The 19,308-nt window shown below is 41.9% G+C and overlaps 2 protein-coding genes and 1 non-coding gene across 7 annotated transcripts; all 3 read right to left on the reverse strand.

The window, feature by feature from the left end:
• Window positions 1-1,037: 1,037 nt before the first annotated feature.
• On the reverse strand, window positions 1,038-11,625 carry LOC102720924 (callose synthase 11-like). 4 transcript variants are annotated; one of them, XM_040522884.1, is made up of 4 exons: window positions 11,434-11,625; window positions 11,226-11,329; window positions 3,241-8,662; window positions 1,038-1,318 (listed from the first exon to the last, which is right to left on the reverse strand). In XM_040522884.1, the coding sequence occupies exon 3, from the start codon at window positions 8,618-8,620 to the stop codon at window positions 3,242-3,244; it is 5,379 nt and encodes a 1,792-aa protein (XP_040378818.1). In that variant the 5' UTR covers window positions 8,621-8,662; window positions 11,226-11,329; window positions 11,434-11,625; the 3' UTR covers window positions 1,038-1,318; window position 3,241. The 4 variants fall into 4 exon arrangements, with proteins under 4 accessions (XP_040378818.1, XP_040379264.1, XP_040379013.1 ...); XM_040523330.1 differs by having other exon boundaries at window positions 11,226-11,625; XM_040523079.1 differs by lacking the exons at window positions 11,226-11,329; window positions 11,434-11,625 and adding an exon at window positions 8,787-8,881.
• On the reverse strand, window positions 5,536-5,616 carry LOC121053333. The gene has a single exon (XR_005811016.1). It is a non-coding gene; the product is annotated as a small nucleolar RNA J33 (small nucleolar RNA).
• Window positions 11,626-12,518: 893 nt separating the features above from the next.
• LOC102721211 (basic salivary proline-rich protein 1) lies at window positions 12,519-18,115 on the reverse strand. Of its 2 annotated transcripts, none has more exons than XM_006644661.2 (3): window positions 17,812-18,115; window positions 16,122-16,394; window positions 12,519-14,134 (listed from the first exon to the last, which is right to left on the reverse strand). In XM_006644661.2, the coding sequence occupies exons 1-3, from the start codon at window positions 17,938-17,940 to the stop codon at window positions 12,773-12,775; spliced, it is 1,764 nt and encodes a 587-aa protein (XP_006644724.1). In that variant the 5' UTR covers window positions 17,941-18,115; the 3' UTR covers window positions 12,519-12,772. The 2 variants fall into 2 exon arrangements, with proteins under 2 accessions (XP_006644724.1, XP_006644725.1); XM_006644662.3 differs by having other exon boundaries at window positions 16,122-16,391; window positions 17,812-18,071.
• Window positions 18,116-19,308: the final 1,193 nt, after the last annotated feature.

Below are 19,308 nucleotides of genomic sequence, written 5' to 3' on the forward strand. Positions count from 1 at the left end.
TGGGGTATGTGGTAAATTCAGCACCCACCACCACAAATACTTTATAGGAGTATAGATAAACGTAAGTAAAACTATTTATTAATGATTAAAAATAATTTATATGTAAAACGTATATATATATATATACTACAACATAATCCATGATGAAAAACTTCTAAAATCAACTTAAAAAATTTAAGCTTAAAATTTTAACTTAAGTAAAAAGATGACCAACAATATTTTGGAGCTTATGCTTTACACATGTAAAGAAGTAGATAATAGCCGATCTTATATAGGAAGAGTGAATGTCTAATTGTTTCGGTAAAATTATGTAAGCGTCACGGCTTATTAACGTTTAAAAATAATTTATGGTAAAACATTTATATGTATGCTATCAGTGATTAAAAAAAAAGATCTAAAAAATAACTATGATAATAAACCCTAAAACCAATTTGAAATTTAAGTTTTTTTTAAAAAAAAATTTAGCTTACAAGTGTAAGCATTAGCGAAAAGATAATATGCTAAATATTGCAGGTTATAAAGTTAACAAGTTCATAAAGTTAGCTAAGAAAAACTAATGAAATTTTCCTTTCGAGGAAATCGTATTTTGGATGTACGGCATGAATAATCCAATGTCTACAAAAGCTCCGAACGGGTCTGACTAATGGCATTGACCAAAGGAGGTAATTATGCGGCTTATTCAGAGAAAAAGTCAATCAATATATTTACACATAAAAATAATTTATAAGTAGAATTTTTATATACATGTTATTAACGTTATAACAACTAAGGCTAGAAAATAAAATACGATGAAAAATCTCAAAATCTACTCCAACTGTAAAATAAAAATTTAAATTTTGAATTATAGACATATAAAGAAGAAAAAAAGATGGCGTCGGTAACGAGGCAAATCAGACAGGCATTATTGGCATGCCAGCAGCGTCATTTGATCTTCCCAGAAAATGAGAAAAAGGAGAGGATTTCAATCGAACCAGAGTACCAGACAAGGTGAACCTTTAAGAGGAGAACAATTATACTTAATTTTCCAGGAGCAAAAAAATGGAACATCCACCCAGGTCAACAAACAAGCCATTATAGCTCAGGGGTGCTACTGCAATAGAATCATCTACATACAACTAGCTCTATGAAAATGCAAAACGGGAGAGGCCTACCCAGTACAAATCTGAACATCTAGAATAGAGATAGCTGAAGCTAAACAGCTATCAAAAAGTTCAATATGGATCTAAGCTATATCAGTAAACAGAAATCCTTCCACATTGAATAAGAAGCTGTACAGAGGTGATGGAGGACGGCCTAACTGTAGCAACCTTGTTAGAACCTGGCAAAAGAAAACCATCGGTCAGGATCATCAGAACTCAGAAGTATGTCGCTGCAAATGCATGATTTGATCTTTTCAATTGCAAGGAATATGACTGAGTTAAGCTCCTGCTATCGTTATCTTTTGTTAAGCAACAGATGACTAATACATTGCCATAAAACAGAGGTTCAAGTTCTACACAGTTTTCATAAAAACTAAATTTCATCTTTGATCGGCACACCAGAGTACTAATTTAATGGTTTTGCGTGGTCTGCCACTGGTGGTAATGTTAAGCAGGCACCATCTGTCAATCTGATTAACAATAACAGATCGAGTTACAAGGGCCAGTTGATTTCATTAGAAGCATCAGAAGGTTTCGTACCAAAGAACATAAACACGCAGGTAGAGGATAAACATCAGACTTTTATACCCATGTTCTCATGGGCACTGGCCTGAGGTTTCTGGAGCCTACTCCTGGTGGGCGAACAGTACCTCGGGCACTATAGCAACAGGTTTGGAGAAAAGACAAAATTAAGATCGGGTTAGTTAGGGTTAGTTAACGGCTGTCTGGATCCAACGACTTTTTTTAGTCTCTTGCCACATCGGATGTTTGGACGTTAATTAGAAGTATTAAATATAGAGTAATAAAAAAACTAATTGCATAAATAAAGGCTATTTCATTAGATAAATTTTTAAGCCTAATTAATCCACGATTAGCAAATGTTTATCGTAGCATCACATTCGCTAATCATGGACTAATTAGACTCAATAGATTCGTCTCGCAAAATAGTCAGAGTATGGGATGAGTTTTATTAATAGTCTATATTTAATACTTCTAATTAGTGTCCAAACATTCGATGCGACATAGACTTAAAAAAAATAGGAAGAAAATAGACACCCCCTTAGTTACCATCTACAGCCTCCGTCCCACGATGACTTTGCTTTTCACCCCCTTCCTTTATAACACAAAAACTTTATCTTCAAAGCAATTAATGTGTTGTAGTTTGCAAAAACAGAGGGCAAGTGCACTGGAATTTGAAAAAAAAAACAGATTAGCACCCCCCTTATCTTTTCACTATTACTTATGCTTATAAGCCAAAATTTAAATTTTCAACTTAAAATTTATAGTTGATTTGAGGTTTTTCCACCATAGTTTATTTCCCAACCTTAGCTTTTAGATCGCTAAGAATACGTATATAAAAGTTTTATTCACAAATTACTTTTTGTTTGTAAATATGCCGATCACCCCTAGGACATATGCATTGGGGTTTGAAAAAGTACTGTGCAAGCTAGTCTTCTTAACTTGTATTGGTGGTACATGTGGATAGGCTAACAATGAAGTCTTTCTGAGACAGGAAGTATATAAGAATGGATTGTCTATGTTCCGGTAAGCAATGTTCAAGAATTAATCTAATCAGTCCCCAATCTAAGTCTACATCCCATCCCTAGGCACTGCTCGGCTATCCTCTCGAGTCCTAGCAGTGGTTATCCCACCATGGCTTCGGGTCGTGACAAATGTAATTGCAGGTTTTTGTTAATGGAAATAGGTAAAATCTCATCAAAGTCACTGCACTTCCACTGAGGCTTGCATATATCTTTTGATATTAAAGCTTTGACCAGATCTCAGCTTACTTAGGTTCCTATTTGTTACTCAAAATAACTGAATGGAGAATTAGTTAAGAGGCTAAAAGCTATTTACTGAAAGACTTTTTTCGGAATACGCTTTGGTGCTATTTACTGAGCTCTTATTGGATAATAAGCTCTTTTCTCAGACTGTAAGACCCCCATGGCCCCACCCTCACGAAGTTTCCATAGCAAAATGCGAGCAATTTAAAATATAAAGATATCTCCATTAATACAATCTATTGCTAAAGAAAATGTAAATGAGCTTCATCACAAAAAAAATGCCAGATAAGTGTCATCAAAGGCTTAGTGTGCTGTACCTCAAACTGCAATTGTTTTCTTGCCAGCAAGAATGCGGGATATCTGGAGACCTCTGCTGAAAGCTTCATTGAAAAGTACCCTTGTCTGCATTTCCTGAAATCCAGGCAACCAGGAAAAGAATGCAACTGGCGCCATAACAAATGCCCCTAGCAGTATCTCATACAAACGTGCGACAGAAACAACACTGGCCCAGACAACAGTAGATTCGATGAATGGCCTAATCACTTGAGCAATGCAAATCAAGCCCCAACCAGTTGGAATAAATGCCAAAAGGCTAGTGAAGATGTCAATGATTTGGAACGTAGTAAATTCCAGAAATAATATCAGCACTACCACTGCAAGAATGATGACACCAGTTTGGATGATCCGGTAGTAAAGGTGCTGTTTTGCAGCATACTTGTCTCGAGCATACGACATTAGGACAAAAATGCCAAAAATCACAGCCACACATATCCAGGAAAGAAGATAAACAGCAATACTTCTGCTCCCATTTGCAATCTTCAGCTGGTATACAACCCCATACTGAAAAAAGAAATATCTGAGATCTAACAATATCTCCAAAATTTTTCCCCAAAGACCAGTTGTTCGTAGATGATCCTGCTCCTCATACCACCAAACTTCCCAGCTGTGTTCAGCCTTAGAAAAGATACTACCAGGGTACCAGATCCAGTTCATGAAATCATCAAAGTCATACACTGTTTTCAACCAATCAAAGCCAGATGGATTAAAAGCAAATGGAGCCATGATCCATGATACCACTAGAAACCAGCTAGATATCATCATGATTATGTAAACAAGTGTATCCCTTGCAATCACACTGTGAGCTGCATACACAGTCAATACTATACCAAGTTCTATTGCCTTTATGAAGTGGCTCCTTGCGTACAGCCTGTAATTTTCAGCAAAACTCTTATGCTGCACAACAAAACCACGGCCAGTAGCACGATACTTAGCACCGCCATGAAGAATTGTCCGGCCGTAGTAATGGCTTTTCGTTCCCATGGAAAATGTGTAGAACATGGACGAAAACATCATTTGCATGGTGAAAAAATCCCAGACAGCAGGCAGAAAACCCTGTTCAAGAGAGTTCTCTATAATCATTGGCAAAGCAGTGAAGAGGCCAAGCTGTATGACAAATTGCTGGTTCAGAACTGCACCCAAGGCTTTATTGTTGGTTGCATTAGCACTGCCCTGAATTCCAGCCTCAAGACCACTAAGAGCTAGATACAGGCGTCCCCAAACAAAAGTGTAAACTGTCAAGACCACCAGCATTGTGTTGAAGTAGAATCCTACTGTAGTATAGAAGACAGAAAGACTCCTAAAAAAATCCAGTCTATGACCAAGTCTGTAGATATCCCTACTTAGGGTCTGCTCACCGTTGCCACTAGAAACCTTTGCTTCAAACATTGATATCTGATTGAGCCCAACATCACGTCCCTTACCAACCTGTATATACTCATGGTGGCTAACATTGCCACCACGTAGGGTACAGTTGAAACCTGCAAATATGTCCTCGCTGATATTGATTACCCTGGATGCTTTGCTTATACCACCTCGAGTTAAAAACCAAAGGCGATCAAATACATCAGGATGTCCATAGTGCATCCGAACCTTCAATGGATTAGCAAGAACCCGTTGCCCAAGGGTAACAAAGCTTGTTTCTTGTGCAGACATGAACCAAGCAAGTGAAGACACAGATCCAGTGAAGACATGTTCCCGGACTCCCAACAGCGTTGGTTTCTGGCTCCCATGATAATAATCGTACTGTTCTAGCAGATTACGCATCTTGAGGGCCTCCTCAAAATAATTATCCTGGTTCATGTCAATCGTTTGCACAGCATCACCTCGCGTGAATATGATGGCATGGTTTTGGTTTTCCGGTTTCCCCTCCCCAAGTTTCAGTGGACCAGGCAACCTAACCCGGTATATTTCAACCTCTCTCTGCAAGACAGTATCAAATTTAATGAGGACAGAATAGTATTGCATACCACCCATCCCAGAACTGACCTCATCAACATAAGCAACACGGAGGGCCTCATTTTTCTTCATAAGAGTTAGGATGTCTTCAGCACGTTGATCTTTCGCCTTTTTCTGTTGTCCATATATCTGGCAAGCAACCACATAGGTGTACTTCATGAGAGCATCACCATCTTCCTGGCCTTTAAACAGTTGACTTACAGTACTGGTTCCTCTGTCTAACCTCCTTCGAGGTCGTTGTTGTAAACCACCATTCATGGGATATACATCATTCTCATGCCTAACTGAACCATAGGAAGCCAGCCGTTTTGTTCCTTCTGTAATTTCTACCTCAGAGGCAGTATCGAGAAAAGCAAGCATCTTGAGAGCCCTGTAGTAGTACATCATTCCCCTTACAGTTCGTGCTAAAGTCTGCCCCCTGTACGAAGCCCAAAGTCGGAGATCCTGGAATTTTCCAGCCCAAATATCATCATCATTGACCATTCCTTCCCTCTGCATGCGTTGTAAAAAGTTTCTCCAATCATCTTCATAAATCTTTTGGAGATAAAACAAGATTGAGATGCCATCTTCATTCTCACGACGAAGCTGGTCCTTGTTGTACAGCACATCTTCATTATAGTACGGGGTCAAAACACTGAATGCCATCATCTTCTGAACAGTGGGAGCACGAGGCATGTTCATGAACAGGGAGTTGCTGAAGAAGGTTATGCGCCGTTGAGCCTCAGGATTCTTGGGAACACTGTTCATAGAATCCCTGGATGTGAGAATCGTATGGAGCCTTCTCACCTGCTTGTAGAAGCTAACATCATGATTATCTGGACATTTTATGGCATCCTGAAAAAGCAGCTGAGATTCAGTTGTTCCTGATGGTGCTAGCCCTTCTAGCCTCAGCTGTGCAAAGTCCTTCTTCTTCTTTGGTAAATCATGGACTGCAAGATCATAGAGATCCTGCAAGGTACGAACAATCTTGATCTGATCCTTGTTTTCCTTCAATAGAAGATCCAATAAGGAGATTATAGATTTATGAATTCGAGGCAATAAAGTTAACTTATAGTCTTCAGTGAACTTTCCATGTTCTATCGCACTATCAAATGCAAAGAACAGCTGATTGACAATAATGTGTTCATCAGTTCTCTCCTTGATTATTTCCAGCAGCAAGTGACGTATGCTGTCATAAGCTTCAATTACTGCACATCTCCTGTACTCATTGTTACATATCTTGAACCAATGTGTTCTGTCATCAGCTACCAGCTCTTCTGCTTGACTAAGAGCAAGAAGAAGTTCATTTTTAAGTAGCAAACATGGCCACCGTACCACACGAATTCTCCACACAACTGGTGGCAACTCAAGAACTTCAACCTCCTCATCGCTAATAATGTCCTCTTCCCTAAATGTCTGAATGATCTCATTCCAAATCAGTGCAAATCTCTTAGCTTCCACCTCGTTTGCTTCAATCTTCCTATACGGACGGCCAAACCCATACCTGAGCTTCAGCCGATGGATTGCATCATAGAACTTGCTGCGGATGCTACCATGAACAGTGTCCAGGTGCTCCTCTGGCATTAAATTGAACTGCATTGCACTTGCAAAGAACTGAAACCTCAAGCGCAGCTGCTCAATGCTGCGAATCTCCCCCAGATGTGAGAAAAGGCCAATAAGTGCCCCTGTTAGTGATGAGAAGACTGCATACCATATCTGGAGATCCATGAGGTAAATGATGATAACTGGAACCCACAGGATGATTACTGCAATGCGCTCTGTATGAGGCATGAACTCAAACCAGTTACGCTTGATGTCATGCAGTTTGAAGATTACCTTTGTTGGCCCCACCATTGGCTTAATCTGGAGAAAGTAGCTGAAGCCAAACTTAGAAACAAGGAGACACACCCAGAATATTGAGTACTTGATGTTATCAATGAGACCTTCCCTCAGACCACGACCAACAAATGTACGTGTCTGGAACCACCAGGTGAGAACATATAGAATTCTCCAATTAGTTTTCTCCAGGAAATTGCGAATCCAGGGGATGATGAAGAGCAAAATCGCAAGCACTTGCGGGATGACGAACACAGCAGCTGCCTCAAGGTAATTCAACACTCTGGTATTGGCAGCGAAGGACCACCTGCGATCTCGCCACCGTTGATCCCACATTCTTTTATAGAGTACACTAAATGTAATTGTCCACCCTGCAGCAACAAGCACCTTGAGCACCATCCGAACAGCCAGTGTTGTTGTTTCCCTCGACACAAGACTGTACTGAGTACCCGCATCAAGCATTGCCTGAACAAAGCGCAGTCCACCCCAGGTGATGAACACAGACAGCACTCGGACTTGGATGTCCCGGTGGCTGAGGCTATCCCATGGACGGGTACTAGTACTACCATCCCATGCAACAATCATTGCAGCTTGAAAGAAAAGAATAAGCATCACCCATATCCTATCAAAACTGCGGTAGACATTCCAGAATGAACGCTGCTCAACAAAACCAGTCTTGCCAATACGCCCGGTCTTACCCGGCTCTGCAAAGAAGTTCCTCGATGTATCCAGTGGCCACCGGAGACGTTTGAAAACTCGTCGACTCCAGAAGTACTCATTGACATCATCGTAATTTCTCCATGCCGAGTGCGGCTTGGTCCCGTTCCGGCTGGCATCCACCTCGTTCTTGAGGACGTTGTAAATCGGCCTCACTACGTGGATCAGGAAGGCATCCTCGCCGCGTACTGCAGGCATTGCAGGCTGCCCTGTCTCGATATCAATGGACTGTTCGAGGACATGGTGGAGGTCGAGGGCCATGTAGTGGAAGATGTAACAGAGGCATTCCGGCATGAACCTCAAATTGGCAGCCTCCCCCCAGATGAGCAGGTACAGCGCCGTGTACAGGAGGTCCATGCGGATGTCACGGCCGGCCCCCGGAGCGGCGCCGGTGCGGCGGCCGAAGTGCCGCTTCTGGCCGAGGTAGGCGCACCAGGAGGTGTAATTCTTGAGGAGCTTCCTGCGGATGCCACGGGCGACGGAGTGGTGGAGGACGTCGGCGGGGTGGTCCTTGGGGAAGGTGGCCGCCGGCGCGCGCAGCTGCGCGTTGGCAAGGAGGAGCACGAGGTGCTCCCGCTGGTTGCGGACGTTGTCCGCCTGGAACCCGAAGGTGGCGCCGAGCCAGTCGAAGAGGTCGGCGCGGAACGGGTCCCACACGCGGGCTAGCGGCGGCGCCGGGAAGTCGGAGGCGTGCGCCAGCGCCTCCAGCGCCGCCCGCACCTCGGGGACCTGCAGCGACGGGTGGTCCCCGTGCATCGCCACGTCCTGGATCGGGATGATGTTGTACGCCGCGCGCACCACCGGCACCTCCCCCGAACCCGCCGCCGCCGCCGCCGCAGCCGCGGCGCGGCGGTTGCGCAGCAGGCTCATCTCGCCCCGGCCCCCGCCCTCGCCGCCTTCTCACGCAGCCAGCTGCAAAAATCACTGGAGGAGTTAGCGTAGCGCTCGATAGACTGACGCGAGGAGTGGTGGAGTACACGGGATGATGGGAGGGAGGGAGCCGGCGAGGAGAGGAGGAGGTGGAGGTGGGAATCACATGCTGCGCAGCTGGTTTATTCGGGGGCAGCCGCTTTTGTTCGCTTGTTTGATTTGCTTGTCTCCTTCGGATTAGCGTGATCGCTTCAGCAGTTTGCATCACAATAGTACTCCTGCTAGTAGTGTGGGTCTTGGTTGCCTTTGCTTCTGGGGTTTCTAACCATGCCGCTGCTAGTGTTTCTGTGCGCTGGAATTCGCAGCTGGGGGCAAATGGGCAAATGAAGTAATGATGATGGCGATGAGAAGACGTGACTCCTTTTGTAGAGGAGCGATTTGGAACGGATATGATCTACCCCGCTACAAGGGGAAAAAAGGAGGTCAGCAAGTGAATCTGGGTGTGGAGTTTCACCATCCACTCTAGTGCAGGGTTTGTTCAATTGTGCCGTATGAGGTATGACATCTGCAAAGAGTGCTCGAGCTAGAGGGAGCTGTTGCTTTGAGGTGAAATTTGTGAAGAGGAGTGTTTTTTTGTGAACTGTGGTCGAGCCTTACCATCAATCCCATTTTCAGCGGATGAAACAAAAAGTGATTTCACCCATGAAAAACTTTTGAATTAATGCCGAGAAAAAGCATAACTACTTTTAGAATTGGTGGTCATATGGCATATGGGTCTCCACCTTTTTTACATCTTATCTACGTTCGGAAACTTTTTTTAGATAAAAAAACAATGGGATACTATTACCTACATGCTATTCACGTGCGGTGTCCCCCTTAAAAACTGAAAGTTCTTGGCTTCAGATCTAGATATTTGTTTAGCACAAACCAAGAAGATATTAAAATATTTATTTTCGGTCAATTTTTGAATCTTGAAATGGTTAAATTCATTTTTTAAATATCTGATTGTCTCTGTAATTATTGAAGTGAATGAAATCTTACATTTTGCAAAGTTTCCGGTAAAAGCCGGTGTGAATTCGTGTATCACTTGCACCCTGGGGACTAAACTGAATATATATATATTTTTTAAGATGGTGACTTTCTTCTTTTTTTTTTTTTTGCGAGGATTCAAATTTTATGATGTCACGTGTGTCATTGATAGCAATTGTTAGCTTCCTTTAGTGCTCGTCGTTGTGACCAAGGGACACTTGTTCAAGGGGATACTTGGTGCTAAATCCTTCTGTGTTACGCTTTTTATTGAGCTTGCACTGCCAGCGTTCGCCGCACTAGAGTAGCCACTAATCACAAAGCGCAACTTTACCACCTTCTGGCAATTGAAAATGACATGGAGAAAGGACATGCATAATCTAGAGTACTTCGTGTGTTCCAAAATAAACTTATTTTCACTTTCTAATATGATTCTAATATAATGTTTGACTCTTCGTCTTATTTAAAAATATTTAGCATTAATATTTTTATTGTTACTGGATGATAAAACATGAATAATAATTTACGTGTGAATATTTGTTTAAAGAATATAAATTAAATAAGATAAATGATCAAACGTTAAACATTAGACTCGTAAACCCAAAAATTAATTTTTTTTTGTTACGAAGGGAGTAATCCAACTACAATACTAGACGTCACGGCCTCGTTGTACCGCTGGATGTAAACGGAAAACATATACGGAGTTGTCGAAGGTGGACGAGAACCAGAAGTGAAAAAAAAGAGAGTATAAAATCAGCATTCAACTGTCAAAAACAACTACCACTGGGTGTTCTATTGTTGTTCCCAGGCTTCTCCTACTATTTAAATTTTGAACCCTAATGAACCATTAGCATGCGTTGCTTCCAAGTGCCAACTTGTTTAATCAACCGCACGCTATCGATCGCATTATCTAATGGCCTGACGCCAGAAGCAAAAGGGTTCAAGGCTTCAAGCAAAAGCATGCAGAAGATCCACATTCCAATGCACTCACTATTAACTCTGTCAAGTTTATTTTTCACTTTTTAATAGAATATTTTGACTGTTCGTTTTATTTAATTTTTTACGATTAATATTTTATTATTATTAGATGATAAAACATAAATAATACTTTATACATGACTAATTTTTTAAATATTTATACAAATTTTTAAATAAAACAAATAGTTAAACGTTAAACACAAAAATTTAAAAAATAAAATTATTATGTAAGGCAGTAATAAAGAACGGGACACTTGGACAAAGCTGCGGGTAGCCGCACGGCCCGCACGGCTCGAGGGATCCGCCACTGGAAGGTGGGCCCGGGCAGCCTCCCTGCGAGACCAGGCGATTTGACCCCGCGGGACTGAATCGTGGACCCACCTGTCAGTGTTCAGCCGCGGGAGAGTGGCGGCATATTCGGGGAGGAGGAGGAAGGAACACGTCAATCGCCACGACGGCGGAGGTGGGGGTGGGGAGGCAGTTACGGAGTCGAATCGTCGGTTGCGGCGACCATGGGAGAACCCCCAAACCGGAGAAGAAGCTCGAGCTAACGATCTACGGCAGGAGCAACGGTGAATGGAAGGGGGAGAAAGGGTCTCACCGGATGGATCCGCCGCCGCCGCCGCCGCTGCGAAATGCTTGCAAAGTGGCCTCGCGTCGCCTCGTCTCAGTCGGCTCAACCTCTGCCCGATCCCTTCTTGAAATCTGGCCGGGATTGTAGAGGGGAAAATTTGAGAATTGAGATAGTGAGGAACAGGAAGAAATGTTCCACATGCAGTGATAGTGATAGAGATAAGTAAAGAGATTACCCCTTCTTGGGTCTATCAGTTGCCTCCCTGCAACTCGCTTCCCGCTGCTTCCGTTTTCACCTCCGTGACTCCGTCGATATCACTGCTACTTCCGCGGCCTCCCAGCTGTTTAGCTCAATTGAGAGACGGTTTCGCCTAGCGCAGATGCTTCGTTCTCCCTCTTCTCTGGGGGCCAGGCCTGTTTATTTTATTACTGAGCTCTAGTTCCAACCTACACATGCGTCAATCCAAATTCCAGCCCATGTAGTGCAATGCAATGCATCCGCACGCTTGCTGACGTGTGGAAAATGCTGTCATGACTCGTGAAAAACCATCCATACCCAGACGTTCTCATATTTTTTTTCCTTTCCTTTTTTCATCGTTTAGATAAGCACACGACTTTGTGTGTGGTCTTCAAAATTTTGATTGTTAATGAAAACAAAATATTATTAAAAATTTTGATTGTTATTTAATAATATAAACAATTAAATCAATTCCTTTAGAAATATAAGGCAATAAGCTTTTATATAGAATTTTTCAATAGCGGAGGAAACACACGCAGAAATCGAAGGAAAACTATGAAAAAGCTAAAGAAAAACACAACCCTCGTTGAGCAAGTAAGAAGATCAAGGTGGCACAGTTTACATGCAACGGTGTAAACACAGGAGGCAAATTATAGCCAACGTCAAATAAATGAAATGGAGGGAGTACTTAGGTCTCGTCTAGTTCCCAAATTTTTTTTAAAAAAACTTCACATCGAATTTTTAGACACCTAAATAAATCATTAAATATAGATGAACTAAAAAACTAATTACACAGTTATAGAAAAAATCTTGAGACGAATATTTTGAGCCTAATTAGTCCATGATCAGTCATAAGTGCTATAGTAACCAACATATGCTAATGATGGATTAATTAGGCTCAAAAGATTCGTCTCGCGGTTTCTAGGCTAGCCGTGAAATTCGTTTTTTCATTCGTGTCCGAAAACCCCTTTCGACATTCGATCAAACATTTAATGTAATACTTCTTCTAAAAATTTTCTCAATCTAAACACCACCTTAGAAAGCATCCCCTGGCAGTGCACACTGCAAAATGACAAATCCACCTGGCAATAATTTGCCTTAGCATAGATCTGATGAATAGCCCAGTTGCAAAGATGTTGATGATACACGTGCAGGAAGTACATGAAAATTAACATCAATGTTTAATACTAGTAGTAATATGTACATCGTACAGGTAAGCAACAGTCAAACAGATTGCATCACTTCAAATCTTATTTATTCAACTACGATACCATTCTTTGCACACGTATGAGCGCCGTGCCCACTGCCCCGAGGGAGAGGCCCAACCCTGGACGAAATCACCACGCACGAGGGTGTGCCCCGGACCCTGCTTCGTTCAGCCTATCCAGCAATGTGTTGAAATCCATAGGCTGGCCACTCTCAGTCATCCTCTGAATGACATTCAGAACCTGCTCCCTTGGATATCCCATGGTGATTGCCTTCTCAATCATTTCCCCATATGGATGACCGCGCATCATCTGGTGAGGACCTGGAGCTGGAGGCATCTGAGGCGCCTGGCCTGCTGAAGGACCACTTGGGGGGTAGCCATATGCGTTGTTGTAACCTTGTGAGCTACCATGCAGCGGATATTGTGGCGGACCGGCGTAGCCCCCCTTACTTGGAGGGGGTCCGAAGGAGCCTTGATTTGGAGGAGGTAGCTGCTGCCTTTGCATGTTGTGCTGAGGTGGTGGAATGCCTGCGTATGAATATGGCACTTCAGAACGGCTCCCCCCTGATGGAGCAACCGTGTTGTATGGTCCTTGCATAGCCATGCTGCCGGGGAGAGTTTCAGGTGCAGGGTTTAAGGGCTGGTGAGGTGGATAATGAGGATAATTTGGTGGAGTTTGAGGCCTCATTTGATTTTGTTGTTGTGGTTGCATTGCCTGAGGAGGAAGCTGAGGGCTAGGTTGAGGTGGTTGCACTTGCGGCGGAGGAAACTGTTGAGCATTAGATAACTGGGGCTGCTGCACTGACTGTGGAGTAAACTGCTGAGAGCTGGATTGCTGGGGCTGCTGCATTTGTTGTGGAGGAAACTGCTGAGTGTTAGATAAATGGGGCTGCTGTACAGGTGGAGGAAATGGCTGTGAGAAAGTCTGCTGTGGTTGGGCCACTGGTGCGGGAGCTGACTGGGACGATTGCTGGGGCCACTGCTGCTGGTAAGGAGGGAAAGACTGAGGCTGGGTTTGATTCGCTGCCTGAGACTGTTGAGATGAAGCATGGACAGGAACATCTTGCGTTGCTGAAGGCCTTACTGGCAAGTACTGCACCTCTGGTTGTACTTGCTGCCCCTGCGTGTCCTGAATACCTGGAGCTTGACGCTGTGGGTAGTAAACGATGGCTTGGCTAAGAACATAACGGTCCTGCTGTGGTACAGAAGAGCTAGGGGCTGGCTGCTGCACTGTCTGATCCTTGTACTGTTGGACTGGTTCAGAAGCTCTAGGTGCAAGTGATGACGAGTTCACCTGATGAGGCAAAACAATCGCCAGCTGCTGACCAGATGCATCAGCCTTTTCTTCAAGTGTCTTTTGCTCAGGGAAAGATTGTGTTGGCACGTCTTCCTTCTTTTTAGACGTGTCATGTCTGAGTTGAAATTTGGCTAATTCCTTCTGAGTTTCAGCTAACTCTTGCTTGTCCCTAAGGATTTGAATAGATCTGTGCACCTGCACCATTTGAAAATTTGATTTGAGTTATAACTTGAGAACTTCTCAACAGAAAGTTCATGCTCAAGACAAAAAAAAAATACGGTACATAAACAGCAATGCATGCAGGTAAAGAGATTAAGCAGTTAGAGATTGAATGGTTGGATGAAAATAAATCATCACATCTTCTGAACTTGGATACATATTACCCAGCAACAGTCCTATGATAGCCAAAATGTTTTGCAACATATGTGATTTTAGACTGCAACTTGGATACAGATTGCCCTGCAACAGTCCTCTGATAGACCAAATGTTCTGTAACGTATATGTGATTTTATACCGCAGAAAAAACTTAGTGAAATACCAAGAATGGACTGTATTTAAATTAGTCTGTTTGCTGGAAATACTCGAAGTTTATAGTTGGGCCTAAATTTCCAAATCTAAGGCTCTAAATGGCCATTACAGATCAACAGATGCAGGCCAGGTGGCATGGAACGTATGAGACGATGTGGCCCTTTTAGCATTTGTTTTGCACTCTAAACTTATAAGATGTTAGAATAGATCCATCACAGTGGTCACTTAGGTTGTGTTTGACAGGGTCATTGGATGGCTTTTTCATGAAAAAAACGAAACGACATATTTGTGAATAAAACTTTCATATACGTGTTTTTAGCCATCTAAAAGCAAGGCTGAAAAATAAGCTACGATGCAACCCCAAAGTCAACTTCAAATTTAAGGTTGAAAATTCAAATTTTGGCTGGTAAGTATAAGCAGAAGCAAAACAACGAGGCCTGAGATAGCTGGAAGATGGAGGATTTTTTTATTCTGAAAAAAGTCCATTTTACTCCCCACCCCCCCAAAAAAAATTCATTAGAGCACTTAATTCCATAAACTATTTTTGGCAACACAGAAAAATATTATTAAGTAGTGAAGGGAACTATTTTCAATAGTTTAGGGGGTAAAATGAGTCAAAAAAACAGTTTAAGGGGTTAAGTGGTCCAATATTAGTTTAGGGGAGTAAATGAACTTTTTCCTCTTTTTTTGCAATAGCTATTTAATGGTATGAATAATGAAATTAACTACTACAAAGTTGAAAATCTACTTTAGAAAGGCGACATGATGAACTTCTACATAGATTTTTTTTTGTAAAAGAACACCATTTAGTAGTTCGAGAAGTGTGTGCGCAAAAGACAGGGAAAGAACTGAAGAAAATCTGGGAGGAGAACACACCCTTACTGTATGCATCAACCACGGCTGCCAATTTGAATACAGAGGACCTTTGGCAATCATGGTTGAGTCACAGGGCATACGTTAGACATACTAACTATAATCAAAAGTGGATTCAAGCACGCAACAGGCAACAAGACTAGTTTATCAGAAGAAAGTACAAAAGAAGGATATTTATATGCATTAAACTCTGAGCAGGTCAGGAGCATTTTTTGAGACTAGGAAAATACATCTCTCCCTCCTTCTGAACTGGAGCGTGTTATAGCACCATAGCATTTCTTTTGAGTGTGTAAATAGTGTGGTTTTTGTTTGAAGGAAAAAACAACAACCACAGACAAAGATACTAAAGGATTGTAGTCCACAAAAACCACAGCAAGATAGGAGGTTATGGCCTCTAGGCTAAACATACCAAAAGCCTAATATTTCCCTATGTTGACACCTTTCCCTGGTATGGACTAGCATTCACTATGGAGTAGATGATGTTTTAAACGCATATAAGAATTGGAGCAAGCATTTATAACCAAACAAGCAAAATCACATACATGGCACATAAAAAGAGGGTTCTGACATGACAAGTACCCTGAAGATGGTCTCATCAAGGCAAGTTGTCACAACAAATAATGAAAACACATACATGACAATCAACACAAAAGGTATATGGATGAGTATATGACAAGGTCATAATTACAATGGATGTAGAAGAACTGTCTCCCTTCAGTGCAAAAACTGAAAGGAAGGATATAGCCTCAAAATATATTTCTTAACACAGTAATTTACTTACTTCATGAAGATGTTTCTCAAGAGACTTCAATCTCTGATCAGTCTCATCACGGAGCACATCACTTCGAAGTTCACCCATGGATCTCTCAAGCTTATAGCAATAGATCTCCAGTTGTGAAAGCCTACTAGTGATTCCCTCAAGTGATCGCAGCAAATTATCAGCATATTTCTTCATGCATTTCTCAACAGCAAAAAGTACATCCTCCTTGCCATAACTCTCTTGTTCATAAGCTTTCCCAAGTGGTCTCCCCAATCTACTATCATGAAAGTCCTGCTGCACATACGAGAATTAGGGACGGATATAGCACAAGGATTTCTACTACTAAAATTCTAAAGTTAATTTGCCTGTAAAAATGTGTATCTTTCATGAAACATTATCTTTTAAGAAATAAATGCATCATATTTTCGTAATGCTCTCTCCAACTACATCACTAATAGCTTCATTTGATTGTTTTATATTTCATCAGTTAGAACATAGAATATTGATTATTTATATTTCATCAGTTAGAACATAGAATACCATCCTCCAGCAACACCAGGGGTGTAGTCAGAAATTTCCAGCGTGGTACAATGGGCTTTCGACATTCACCCATAAAGATCTCACATCTAGAGTAGAAAGACGGTAATTTCTAAACGGACTGAACAAATAGATAAACAAGACATTAAATGGACTGAACACATAGGTAAACTTATCAAGTACAAAATCCACATTTTTTCTAAGCACTAGAATTTTTCCTTAGCTAGAGTATCGATGCCCAGGACACATGTGCTGTCGTTAACATATATCTAACAGAGAAAAGTACTAGTAAGAGAAAAGTACTAATCAAATCTTATTCAACAAAATGCCAGAAAATATTATTTGAAAACTATAGGCATCTTTCAAGTGCGTCAGGCCTCACACAAATACCCACACAATAGTTCAGTTCATAGCTTAAAGTGAATTTCTTTTTTTTTTAAAGGGTACAACACGGGACGCACACGAACACACACCACGACACACGCACACACACGCGTGCGCGTCCCTACCACACGCTTAGGATTTTGGGGGTACGCACGCGTGTGAGGGGAAAATCCCCGGGCGAGAGACGCGAGTTCCGATCCCCAGGGATTGAACTCGCGCCGGCAGCTCACGCGCCCACGCGGCTGACCACCCGAGCACCGCTCGGTCCTCAAGTGAATTTCTTATTGACTATCTCCAGCCTATGTTGTCCACCAAAACAAACATACACTGCCATATCAGGAATTTACGTTATGGGTTTGATCAACAAGACCGAAATCCAAAGTATAGCAGGTAGTCAGGTGCCTATAATACCTTCCTGAACAAAATATAATAAATCCATGATGTTCTCTAGATTACAATATAGAGCCGTTCACACAGCATAAACATAGCTAGAACTAGAACAACATCCCCGTCATGAAGAAAAATGAAAGAGCAAGCGATGGCTGCATAGTACCAACAAGCCTATAACCTGTTCCATGTGAGCGTTATAATTTGGTGAAGAAAACCGAAACTATTCACTATTAAGTGCTCCTCAACCAATTTTCATCGGTCCGTCTCCACGATATCCCAGTCGAACAAAGAGATTCACGGAGTACGACACCGCTGAAGCGAAATCGTGCAGCACGCGTCGATCACTACTCCTCGCATAAGGATCAAAGGGGGTGCCGCCGATAGGGGGGAGTAGTAGTACCTTGTCGGCCGGATCGGGCCGCTTGGGCTCAGAGGGGGCGGCGAAGTCGTCGTAGGAGCAGAGCACGTCGTCGGCGCCGAAGTCGAAGCTGCGGGAGCCGCGGCCGGAGGGGACGCCGGAGCCGGACATCGCTGCCGGCTAGGGTTTAGGCGAGAAGATGGGGTTCCTTGGAGGAGAAGGCAGGTGAGGAGAGGCGGAGGGGGAAGGCACGGGATGGTTGATTTGGCACTGGTAGGAAGGGGAGGAGGAGGGAGGAGGATGACGACTTGTCGGTTTGGTCTGCGCCCGCTGGTGTGTTAACTAAGCAAAGGCGTCGCCGTCCCGGTTACTCTAAGGCCCGTTTAGTTTCAAAAAGAAAAATTTTCTCATTCCTACTGGATGTTTAAACAGATGTTGGAAAAAAATTTGCATACAAATGAAAAAATAAATCTCATAGCTCGTCTGTAAATTATGAGACGAAACTTTTAAGCCTAATTAATCCTTCATGTGTAGCACATGTGGGCACTGTAGCACTTATAAATAAGAGCACGGCATCCCGTTGGACGGGATAATTAAAAAACGGATATACAGCAGTACTGCGTCGGTGCATGATGCAAAGTCATTTAACAATCCCGTCCGAACGGAATGCCGTTCTTTAGTCTTTCTGTATAAATAATCACGGACTAAATAGGCTTAAAAGATTCGTCTCATGATTTTCTCTTTAATTGTACAATTATTTTTTTCATTCATGTTTAATGCTTTATTTATTTGTTCAAAGATTTGATTTGATGTTTTTAGGAAAAAAATCAAGAACTAAACGGGCCCTCCAGGTGGACGCCCTCAATATTAAGATGGGGACCTGTAGCTGTGTTACCTGTGTAGCGTTTCTTTTAAATCGGTGTATGAGCATTCATGCTAAGAATGTGATCAAAGTTCATGTAAATCAATACATGTAAATCAACTATATGCTATTTATAAAAAGAATTGATTGAAATCTACATGTATTTTACCCAAACTATTACAGAATTACAAATTATTAAAATATAGTAGATTTGAGAGCGAATATCATAAAATTATATATGTAATATTGAAATTGTCAAAATAATATTTGAGAATTTAGAGTTTAAATGGCACTGTCATGTTGGAGATGTAAACAATGAAATATTATGATTAAACTGACAATAAATAGGTAGTTTATGGTAATTTTGTTATTAAGTCTATAGTTTTATAATAATTTATTTTTTAATATGTAGTTCAATAATAAATTTGATTTTAACTATGTTGTTTTGGGATATAACATCGTATGTAGTTTTACTATGTTTAATTAAAGAATGTTGTTAAGATTTGAGAAATTACTCGATTTGATTTATACTATCTAGTGGTGAAGCCAACTGTCATATTGGTCGAGTGGCTATCACAGCTTCATCGTTACAGTATCACTAACATAGTGGCTAAATTCCATCCTTCTAATTTTGTTTTTGGAATCCTAAATAGAATTTAGCATGTGAAAAAGTTTAA

This window comes from Oryza brachyantha, chromosome 1, assembly GCF_000231095.2.
Source record: "Oryza brachyantha chromosome 1, ObraRS2, whole genome shotgun sequence".
Classification (NCBI taxonomy): Eukaryota; Viridiplantae; Streptophyta; class Magnoliopsida; order Poales; family Poaceae; genus Oryza; species Oryza brachyantha.